At 34.8% G+C, this 12,270-nt stretch overlaps 1 protein-coding gene across 8 annotated transcripts in view; it reads right to left on the reverse strand.

The window, feature by feature from the left end:
• Positions 1–12,270, reverse strand: part of pde1c (phosphodiesterase 1C) — a 369,089-nt gene that overhangs the window by 56,416 nt on the left and 300,403 nt on the right. For all 8 annotated transcript variants that reach the window (XM_018094811.2, XM_031903900.1, XM_031903903.1 and 5 more), the window contains one exon: positions 11,695–11,811. In XM_018094811.2, coding sequence (XP_017950300.1) covers positions 11,695–11,811 — 117 coding nt within the window. The remainder of the gene's footprint in view (positions 1–11,694; positions 11,812–12,270) is intronic.

A 12,270-nucleotide genomic window follows, 5' to 3' on the forward strand; every position in this document is an offset into this window, starting at 1 on the left:
ACAAAATCTTGATACTAGTGGTGTAAACTGTTTCCTCTATTTTATCGAATACTATTACATTCTGCCTCCGTCTTATACCCTTTTCTTTTTTCAATAAAGTTTAAGCTACAAATTAATGTTTTTTTTTAATAGACAAGGTTTGAGATCCAAAATGAGATCTGGGAAACCCTAGGCCCCAAGATTTCTGGATATTTGATCCTATAGCTGTACTAACATGTCTTTATCACATACAAAGCATAATCATCAGCAAATCCCTGTATGAATATTATTATCAGTGGCATGGACATTAGTTAATAATAATTAATCAGCACATTCTGAAAATAGTTACTCTAACTGCATTCAATAAATGATAATGGCACATTTGTATTAGCTAAGTATAATAGCAAATTTAGACAAATCTAATGAAGTCCTCTGGAATTGCTAATTATTTCCATTTATGTGCACTCTTATAACTTCAGGATTAACATGTATTTACAATGTACAATTGTGGCCATGACAAACACAGTGTCAAAGCCTGCAGTACACCTTCCACCCCCACAATTAAGAATTGACACTGTATTTGGAAACAGAAGGCCACAGCTGTTTATTAACAAGTACAACCATCCAAAACATATTGTAAGAACTGTTTGTACAACAAACATTAATATTAGTAAACATTTTCTCCAAGAGGACTCAGCCATAAATACAATAGGAAAAGGAAACAGATTTTTTTGCAGCTCACGGTGTTTAAGACAATACTGTAGTGAGATAATTAAATATTGACATTAGGAGGAATTCAATTAATTGCCTAAGAGAATGAATAATACATTGGCTGAAAAGTGGGATTTGTTTGTGCTCTCCTGTGAATTAGTATAGATATTAATTAAGCAAATCTAATTGTTCTTTCCATTCCTTACTTAATAATAGGAACATAAAACTGTAGTTCCTTATACAGGTAGTTTAAGGGCAAGGTCACACAGGGTGGATTGTGCAGGTGCATTGTCAGCCTGCACTTATCCACAGGCTGACAATGCACCTGCACATTTCTTTTAGTTGTACCTACACCCGGAAGCATTGACTCCGCAGACACAAGCAGTTAGTATCCACCAACAAACGCAGGACTTGTTGGAGGATATCGGCTGCATGTGCCTGCACCTGGGCAGATTCAATGCTTATGGGTCAGGCACAATTAGAAGAAGAATTTTTGAGCGTATGGGCAGATTGTCAACCTGTGCTTATCTGCAAGCAGACAATCCACCCTGTGACCTTGGCCTAATAAAGCATGCACTTAAAAATCCTGTAGAGCATATTTACCTGTGGGACAGTATTTCTTTAAAGGGAAAAAAGGAAAACCAAAGACAACATATTTAATGCTAGTTAGGGTGAATGATTACATATTGTCTTGATTATTAACACAGTATTGTCCTATACAGGTATGGTGCCTGTTATCCAAAATGCTTCAGACCTGGAGTTTCTGGATAAGGGGACCTTTGTAACTTAAGTCTACTAAAAATCATTTAAACATGAAATAAACCAAACAGGATTATTTAGCCTCCAATAAGGATTCATTCTATGTTATTTAGGATCAAAAACAAGCTACTGTTTTATTATTACTGAGAGAAAAGTAACCTTTAAAAAAATGTGAATTATTTATGGTGATGGCCTTAATTCAGAACTGTTTGGATAACAGGTTTTCAGATAAAGGGTCCCATACCTGTACCATTAACCTTTTGTATGATCATAATTGGACTTTGGGTACAACATTTTTGAAAACATCTACCACAACATTTATATATAGAGGTTGTATTTCATTAATTTCATTATTATTATTATAACTGTTGAATCAAGTAATATGGGCACTAGTCATAAATGGAAATAAAAGCATAATGAGAAGGGATGTTATGTTCTCACACATTTTTACTTATATAAGGGACAATCCGTAGAAATGTGGTTATCATTTGTCTTTAATGAAAATGCAATGCCACACAAATTGATGCTGATGCCATTTATTTAAACTTCTCTAGACAATAACAGAAAAACATTAGATGCTATGTTGTTAGAAGGTTGCTTGCGGTGCTGCAATGTGCCACTATGCATGCATCACTTCTAATGTTCAGCTAGAGTCTAAAGTGGTTGAACCTTGGGACCTTCTACCTTGTATGGACTAAAGAACAACTGGACAGCCCTGGTCAGTAGAAAACGTCCTCCCCCAGTGCATACCTAACCCTAACCAATCAATGGAAAATCCTTTCCCTCCTAACTCACTAAAGATTCAGCCCACACCTGGACACAATTCTAATAAAGGACTAAATCTATATACCCATTCATGGAAGTTATGTAATGAGAAGAAAATGTATGAACAGCACTCAAAAATGATCACTGGGACACGGGAATGTTGAATAATGTAAACGTACATTAACTGCACTATTTTAATTCTTCAACAAGCACATAGCTATTCTAGGTAATGGGTGTATTATGCACTTCTTAAAGCATATAGTGTAATAAACACTCAAATGGTCTAATAATTCTTGCCACGTACCATTTCCTTTATAACATATATAATCATAAACTGTGCTACTCTTAAAATTGTTTATTCTCATGAGAGTAACCATGGCGCTGCACTGAATATGTATATGCCTAAAATGCTTGAAGTCTATTTCACAGTTATTTTTATGGGAAAAAAGATTTATGTTTGGATTCATATAAAAAGGCATAATAAAACACTTTTGTTGTCTAGTTGAGAAGTTTACTCCACCTCATGCTGTTTAAACATTACTATGGCACAACGGACATTGCTTTCATTTATTAAACCCCTGTAACTAGGCTGTTCCAACAGAAAATGATAAAAATAAAATACTACACCACTCTCATTTACAAAAGAATATCACTATATGATATTAAAAAATGAGCAAAAGATAACTAGAATGCTACTGCAGGTATCGGATCTAATTTGCAGAATAATATACAGCTATATGTGTGACAATAAACACGATTTTTGCAGTGTGGGCAGTTTTACAGCCTATGTATGTATGTATAACTTTATTTATAAAGCGCCACAAGGGTACACAGTGCTGTACAATCTTACAGAATACAAAATTACACACAGGGAGGACAAGTGGTATAAGAAAGAAATACAATAAATATATATATATACGTGCCATGTGGTATGAGACACAGTAGGAAGGAGGTCCCTGCCCCGTAGAGCTTACAATAAGTGGTGATAAAGAATGTTCCAGTACAATTTTCCTTTGCGACTGCAACTTTTTCTAAAATTGTGGTATACCCATTCTTGCGTTTTTTTTGTTTTTTTTTAAATAATCTGGTGATCACAGAAAAAAAACATAATTGTGAAAAAAACCTCAAACTTGTTTTGCCACATTTTTTTCCTTAGGGGAAGACTTACTAACTTTTGGAATTATTGAAAGATTCATGTTGTGGGAAAAAAAATCTTTCTCATGGAAAGGCTGTAAAATGTCTTAAAAAACAATAAAAAAAAAAACCTTGAAAAGAAAAAAAAACAGTGAGAAAATGGTTTTCTGAAGTCTAAACACTGTTTGATAAACTTCTAAGGCACGAGATTCTCCTGATATAACACTTTATTGTACAACTGCCCTTAAAATGAACTTCAGTTAACCAGATGGCCAAGTACTGACAGCTTATACCAAGACAACAATCCAGCATTAAATCCCTCAAGAAATGAGGGCACCAAGCAGTTCTCCTTGTCTTACTGGAACTGATATTATTTACTTGATTGGCATTGTCTCTTTAAGTAGTACCAGTTGAATCTGGTTGATTTCAAATGAGTTATGATAACATAACTTGGCGATGTAGCATCTTGCTCTCTATTGTTGGCCTTTTCCTCTACTCGTTTCTTCTCAAAAGTACTTTCTGACACTGCTGTATGAAAATGATGTTAAACAATATAAAGCTGCACAAAGTGCCGCCTTATTTTATACTTTCAAAAGTCTCAAACTTTTGGTTACATTACTCAAAAGCAGCAAGGGACTGATCATGCCTCTGTGTCAACTGTTTGATGTCTTATAAATAGTGATGAGCCGATTTTTTCGGCAGGCATGAATTCATTCAAGCTTTGGTATCATGACTTTCCTTGGGCCAGGTTGGAGCTGCAGAGTTCCATTGACTCCAATGGGAGGCTTCCAAAATCATGCACTGAAGGATCAAAGTCGGAATTTCGGATCGCCAATACGATATTATCATGACTAATATGATCTTTTCGTAAGCATTTTCGTGATATTTGCAATTATCAGAAATAATCGTATTTAATCCAAATTTTTCGCAATTCGGGATTTGAACTCGTTCACAATAACAAGCCAGCTATGATGCACAGGTAGTAGGTCTTTAAAATATGAAATGACCCTCTTTACACCTTTTCTTGTAGATATCCTAAATCACTGCTGAATCTGCCAGAAAAATAATATATCTAATTACTGTAATAAATTATTGGTAATGTCTCCATAATGGGCAGGGGCGGGCCAAGCCAACCGGGTGCCCTAGGCAACCCGGTCGGCCAACTCCGCCCACCTCCCCGCCCCCCGAACGGCACATGCGCGCCAAAACACAGGGGGAGGTGCAGGGGGGGCGCTGAGATTAGATCGGTCATTGCCTCCACCGCTAATGACAAGCGGCGGAGGCAATGATAAAGTAGCACTAGGGGTAGGCAGGAGAGGCTCCTGCCTGGCGCCCCCCAATCGTTGCGCCCTAGGCAGCTGCCTCTTCTGCCTACCCCTAGTTCCGGCCCTGATAATGGGCTTTAAATAAAACTTGTGATATTTGTTGTCATACAGTGTAAAAAGATCAGCCTATGGGAACCTTATTTAGAAATAGACACTTTTAGTCAGATCTGATATTATATTACAAAACTCATCTTAACCTAAATGCCATTAAATGATGATCATTCAGGCAGTATGTATTGAACAGTGAATTTACTGTAAGGGTGCCTTAGCTTAAAGGCATCCATCTTCATCAGAAATGTCAGTAGTCAAGATGGGGGTAATTGCATTGAAACTATTCAGACTTTAGTCACTCCAACAACATTGGATCATAGTAATTTTCTTAACCTAATGATCCTTATGGAATTGCCATAAAATCATGCAAAGTTATTTAAACCCATTGAATGGTAATTTTTCCCTTTTTATTTACTTTGTCTTTCTCCCCAAATGAGGGAACTTTGATAAACAGCTTTTATGTGTTTGTTATTTTTTGCCACAGAAAACATGAAAGATGCCTAAAAAATGTAGTTTACTTTTACTGTGTTAATCTAATGTTGCTTAAAAGGGTACCTTCCTTTTAAATTAACTTGCAGTATGAAGTAGACTAGAATATGAATGACAGAGCAAAAATAATAAGATAACAACATTGTAGGCTCACAAAGCAAATAGGTTTTTGGCTACCTGGGGCAGTGGCCACTATTTACAAGCTAAAAAAGAGATGCTAAGATAGGGCATTCTATAACATATAATAAATATCTAAGGCTCCATAATAAGCAGTAATTAATAGATACATTTTAATTCTGTAGCAGAAATCTATAAACAAATGCTGCTTTGAATTGCAGCTACATTTTTAATTACTTTAAAACCATTGAACATTGGAAATTTGCTGAACATTACAATTTTCCTCATTATGCAGATAACAATTCTTAGATATTGGCCCCATTAAATATACCAAGGTATATTGGCAATTGGCATATAGGCAAAAGTGCATATATACAGTATTTATACGTTATATATTTCTTTTCCATTTTGATAATCTATAATAAAAGAATAATGTGAATAGAGGATCGGGCAATATTAAATATACAGTATAGTGCTGCCCTCAAAATCACTAAGCAAACATGATGTTAAGCAAACCGTATATAATTACCCTGTAATTTTATAGACAAAATAAACAATCATATGTAAAATGACCATAGGTACAAAGTGAAAATGACATGTAACAAAACACTGTATCTGACAGTAATTAAGGATATTTTCTTGCTTATTGTACAAATGCTTTATGCTAAAGAGCACATTTTTTTTTATAATTTTTTTTTTTACAAAATTAAACATTGAGCTTTATTTTCTTCTGCTTTTTTGCCTGCATATGTTATACACTCCTTGTTTCATACAGAAACTAGTTATACTTAAAACATATGTAAGAGACACACTCCCTATCCTGCCTGTGTTTATCCACAAGCTTTATGTTCCTAATTTGCATTGAGTATGTGTAGATCAAGGCACTCTGTAGACACAGTTCATTCACTACAGTACATATATATAGATATACATAAACATAACATAAATACATATATATAAAATTCTGAGTTTTCTGTTTTCAGGCACAATTGGATCATTTGGAGTGCACTAACCATCTCTAGATATATTAGCTTTATTTTCTCAAAAAAAAAAACCAACAACACATTTTTAGAACATGCTCTCATGTACACTCAACTTTTATTTTTTGTGTACACATTTCTATTAGCTAGATGGATTAATTCCCACTGTACTTCATTCGTACTGGATAAAGTGCTCAATTAGTTTATTGCAGGCTAGATCAATAGCTGCCTTCATCTCTGTTCTGTTCTTAAATCTATTGCGGAATGTTTGTCTTTAATCATTTAATAATGCAATAAGAGCACAGTTAATTATAAAAAATGCAATTACATAAAATTATACATTACAATTATATATTTCTCTTCCAAAATATGAATGCAAAATAAATGTTGGCGTTGACATCTTTTAGTAGGACTATATAAAAAAAGTTAAAAAACACTTTTGAATATCACATTTTTACAATAAAGTATATGTACAGTATAAAATTGATAAATTGGTAACATTTTCACTCCACCCACACTGCACGCTCATGAGCATTTTCAACCAGCATCCACATAATTTACAACTAATTCCAGCTTAGTGTAATGTCCTGTTACCATCTTAGCCAAACAGAGCATATACCCTAGATGAAATTAGTTATTGGTATTCTGTGCTTATCAATCTTATGGCAAATACAATATCTTGACTTCATTGACAATCATTGCACATTATGCTGACACCTCTTTTAAAATTGTTATGCATCCATTTGGGTTTCTTCATCTGGTAAGTGCTCTTCCTGAGCAAAGGCTGCATACAGTATCTTACAGACTGTTCAGCAGAGCTGCTCTGTCCAGAGTTCTGATCTGAACTACTGTAAAAGGGTTACATGGGTAGCCGGGTCATAAGAGCAGGCTACACAGATAGCCTCAATTAAGTAATCCAGGGTTTCAGAGACGTAGACTGGAAGAATGGTGGTTCATCTAAAGTTCTTCTAGTCAATTCAAGAAATGGACATGTGCATCTCTCCTATATATTCTGTATGATAAAGTGATTCCAAATATTTTTACCTGCAGATACATGCAAATGTGCCCAAACTGGATTATTTGCTAGCTGCTAAACCTCTTAATGAAACATTTAAAATACATATAGATGTTGCTGTACACAAGTTATCAGAACCACTAAACTAAAATGTCTGAAAACCTTATGTACACCAGCATCCAATCATTGTGATTCAGAAAGAGGATATACATCTTGCACATAATACAGTTTTGAGGGAGACAATTTATAAATGTTAAAAAAATCATGAAAAACACATAAATTAAGTACAGACATGACATTTATTATTCTGATTGATTGGTACTTGGGGTTTGCTGCATATGGGATTTTTCATAATGCCTTAAGGCTACTAAATGAACATTAAAAATAAAAACAAGCTAACAGAATCCTACAACATGATTTATGCAGTTTGGTTATCATTAAAGGGGATCTGTTACCTTAAAAAAAAATCCCTTTTAGCATGTTAGTAAACAAAATAAACTACACTACATAAATGATATAAATTTTGCAAGGACACTATCACAGCTAGCCGGGAGCTGCCATTTTGTAAACACTGTTTTTAAAGTGATACTAACACTAAAAAACAACTTTTCAAAATATTAATTTACATTAAAAGTTACCTATAGATCATGTTGATTTTTCATGTCATGTTGTTTTTATTGGATAGGGCTGTTTTTGTCTGTTTTGCCAACTTTACTGGCCCTTTTCAACCTGTCAGTTATAACTTCTTATGCTAATGGACTACTGCTGCACAAATATGGCAGCTCCATCACCGAGGAACATGGGGAACACTCAGATAGATAAGGTTAAAGCATCAGGCAAATAATTTTATAGAAAAAATATAAATAACATGCAAAGACAGTGTTATGATATATTTAATAATGTTTAATTTTGGTGTCAGTGTCTCTTTAAGACCAGCTTTGCATCATCCCAACATCTTGCTTATGCTCCACAATTTGGCATCTGCCCATGTACAGGATAGACAAATGCACCCCAGGAAGTGCTGAATGGAAAGATAAAGTAATTGCCTGCCCTGTCTCCGTGCCAGAGGCATAGAGGCGAGGCAGGCAGGCAATATATGATTGACAACTCCGATTTTTAAATACATTTATAACACATATGGATGTTTTAATAAAAAATAATTTGGGTTTCATGTATAATTTGCGAAGGACTTTTTTTTTTTTTTTTTTACAGCTTTTTACTTGTGGGTGACAGGTCCCCTTTAAGTACAATAGACTGCCTTATTATTACTGATAAAAAAGCAAATTAGTAATACATCAAAAACTGTTTGTTGATACTATAGCAAATGACATTCCCACAGCTTTCTAAAAAAGGGTTTCCAGATATTAGTTTCCTTACTTACACCCTTCCCTTACACCAATAGGAAAAGTAAATGTATTCCTCATATTTTGTCTTACATTACATTGGTATATTTAATAGATGACAGAATATATAGACAAACAGACAGATAACAGATTAGATTAACAGAGATAGAAAGAGAGAGAGAGATAGATGATAGATACAACATAACTTTAAGAAGAACTAAACCCTAAAAATGTGGTTAGAAATGCCACATTTTATATACTGAACTACACAAGCCTAAAGTTTCAGCACTTTATAGCAGTTAAGTCTTTACAGTTGTCACAGGAGCTCCCATTTGTTAGAAGTGTCAGTGACACTCACACTAATTACACTAGTTTAAGAGCTGTCACATAATGTAAATCTGAATAAAGTACTAATCAGCCTTTTATAGCAACATTTATATACAGTATATTGTAAGTAGGCCCCTAAGCTCAGTATCCAACAGCAGCACTGAGCATGTGCAGTGAATCAGCAGAAAAGATGGGGGTTACTGGGGCATCTTTGAAGGCACAGATCTTCCCTGCTAAACGGCTGGTAAAAAAGCCTTAAACATAACATGCAACATTTATTCCCTACTTTATTTCTCCTTTAATGCAAATATGGGAGATTAAGAATAAGAAAGTTAATCTAAAATGATTTAGAATAGTTATTTTTAATCATAAATTGACCTTGTTGTATCAAAGTACTTCAACATATTTAAGATGCCTTTGAACCTACAGCGTTGTACAATATGCTTTACTAAGATTCCAGCAAATTATTGCAGAACTTAAAATATACAGAGGAACAAAAATGATTACATTAAAAGCTGCAGTACATCTCAGCTAGGATCCATCACATAAGTGAATGTGACCCTTGTGTCAATACATTAATCACTAGTTTTGTAGTAAGGTTAACCAGGGAGTTTGTGAATATTGTAATTTTATTACTTTATATAAAATCTTTATGCTTACTCGAGATTATTTAAAGACTTCTGTATCACATTTCTGGAGATACATTTATTGGTAAATACAATGTATACATAAATAGTGATGAGCGGATTTTTTTAATTTGCTGCAAAATTCCACATTTGTTTATCAGCAAATTTTTTCGAGAGACTGCATCAAAAATTTTTGTGCACCAGAAAAATACTGTTGCATGTAAAAAAAAAAATTATTGACCTATTGACAAATTTTTCTTCATTTTTGCAACTTTTTTTGGCAAAGAGGGACAGATTCACTCATCACTATACATTAACACTGCAAGAATGAGATATTACTTTCTCTTCATAAACTTTATGAATCATGAAATGTAATGAGTACAACGTCTATGATTTAATACCCCCTCATGCATTCATAAATGAAGAGGCTCTTTATGCTTTGGTCATTACAATGCTTAAATTGGGAAATCTGTGAAACATTTATGTACTGTAGTATGGACCTACAATATTTGAAACAAATTATTATGGTAATTTGATGAGAAAATAACACATTAACTTGTAAATGTTACACAGATAGTGGAGGAAATGGCATCATAATCATTTTGCTAATACATTTTATCTGACAAAAGTTGTGATGCAGAGCACTAAAATAAAAGCAAAGGGTTTATATAAAAGCTATGACACTTTTACTGTTTTGTTTAATTGGAAAGGGAAAATTCATTGCTCAAGAGGAAGAAGGCAAGTTCTGTTGCACTGTGTTATAGCCCAAAATACTAAGACATTTGTCCAAACAAATATAGGATTAGCAATAAATAGCTGAGGGTTTATTAGTAAATATAACTGGAAGGTACTGCAAAGAAGATTTGCTTACCTGTCACCCTAGTAAGAAATAGTTCCAAATTCATTTTTATTGTGTTTGTCAAGCAAAATAAACATCACTTACACTATATCAATTATTTCAGTCTTGTTTCTTTCATGTCTTGGAATTACACAATCACAACAAGCAGCCAGGTGTCATTTATTAAAGGACATGTCAACCCCCCAACCAAAAATTTTATCAGTGAAAAGCCTCATAGCATAGCATTCTTTAAATACCTGCCACTCCGATCGCTCAGAAGCAAACAGTGAAGCTGCAGCGATCCCTTGATGCATCTCCCTCTGCACAGAACTGTAACTCCCTCTCCCCCCTCCCTTCACAATTCTGCTTGTCTGCCTGGCGTGGTGCACACGCGCAATCCTTCTCTGTTTTTACTGAGCATGCGCATATCAGCCAATATCTGTCTATTCGGCATGTTTTAATAAAGTTTGTTTAAAAAAAACCTCTTCAAGAGATAAGGCAGGAGGGGCTATGTGCACATGTGCATTTGAAAGAGATACAAGCGCTTGATGACATCACCTCGGCAAAATGGCCACAGGGTGAAATGCGAAGCAAAGAAAGAGAATGTGGCTTGGCTGTACAAGGAGATTGTGGGAGCGCAACTAATGCGGTTCAGGTGGGGGTAAGGCCCCCTATGCGCCTTTAAGGCAAGCTCCGTATCACCCAAAACCTTGTGTATGCTCCAGAATGGGGGACCTGATGCACATGCCCATGCACTGGCTACACAATTAGATGGTGAGGAGGGAGGGGGAAAGAGAGCGCTGAATGGAAAGTGAAAGTAATTGTCTGCCCTGAGGAAAAGAAAGCAATAGATGATTGACAGCTGGGATTTTTAAATGCCTTTATAATAGGTATCGATGTATTAAAGAAAAAGGAATCTGGGTTTTTTGTTTAATTTGAAAAGGGCTTTTATAATACAGTTTTTCCACATCTGGGTGACAGGTCCACTTTAAAAATCTTTCAAGTTTAATACATAATATTAGATTGGAAATCACAATGATAAAACATGTCATTATTTTCTTATTTATTCTGCTTGTCAGAAAATGTAAAACATGTATATGCTAGCAATACAAACTAACCTCGTGACTGTTAGCAACAATTCACACTTTTCAAAATCCCCAGAGATAAAATTTCAAATGCAAATGAAATAATTCAAACTAAATTTCAGGCATGAAAGGAATAAATAAACTTCTCACCTTAAAGCGGTTGATCAAATCATAGCGGGTGAGCAGTTCATAAAAGATGAATTTAAGTCCATGGTCACCGCTAGCATCATTTAGTGCAAATACATCAAAGGACCATTTATCAACATTCTGCAAGAAAGCGACACAGCTGTGATACTGCATATGCAAACCTATTAACATAAAAATGAAACCTAATAATGTGCAGTGCATATATTTGGCAAAATACACATTTATATTTAAAGGATAACCAATTACCCAGGTAGAATTTGTATAAAAAAATGTGCGGCATGTAAAAGTGTTGAAGAACATCTGAGAGACAATATGCAAGAGATACATACATTAATAAAAATCATCTAGATTTTTATTTTACATCTTCATCTAGATACAAGAGGTACAATATATATGGAAAAATGTATAGCCCTATATTTTGTTTATAAAACAGGCAGCTGGTGGCTCAGTGATTAGCACTTCTGCCTTGCAGTGCTGGTGTCCTGAGTTCAATTCCAGCCAGGGCACTGCATCTGTACGCTCTACCTCTGTCTGTGTGGGTCTTATACTTCTTGGTGCTCTGGTTTCCTCCCACACTTC

Source organism: Xenopus tropicalis, chromosome 6 (genome assembly GCF_000004195.4).
Source record: "Xenopus tropicalis strain Nigerian chromosome 6, UCB_Xtro_10.0, whole genome shotgun sequence".
In the NCBI taxonomy this organism is placed as follows: Eukaryota; Metazoa; Chordata; class Amphibia; order Anura; family Pipidae; genus Xenopus; species Xenopus tropicalis.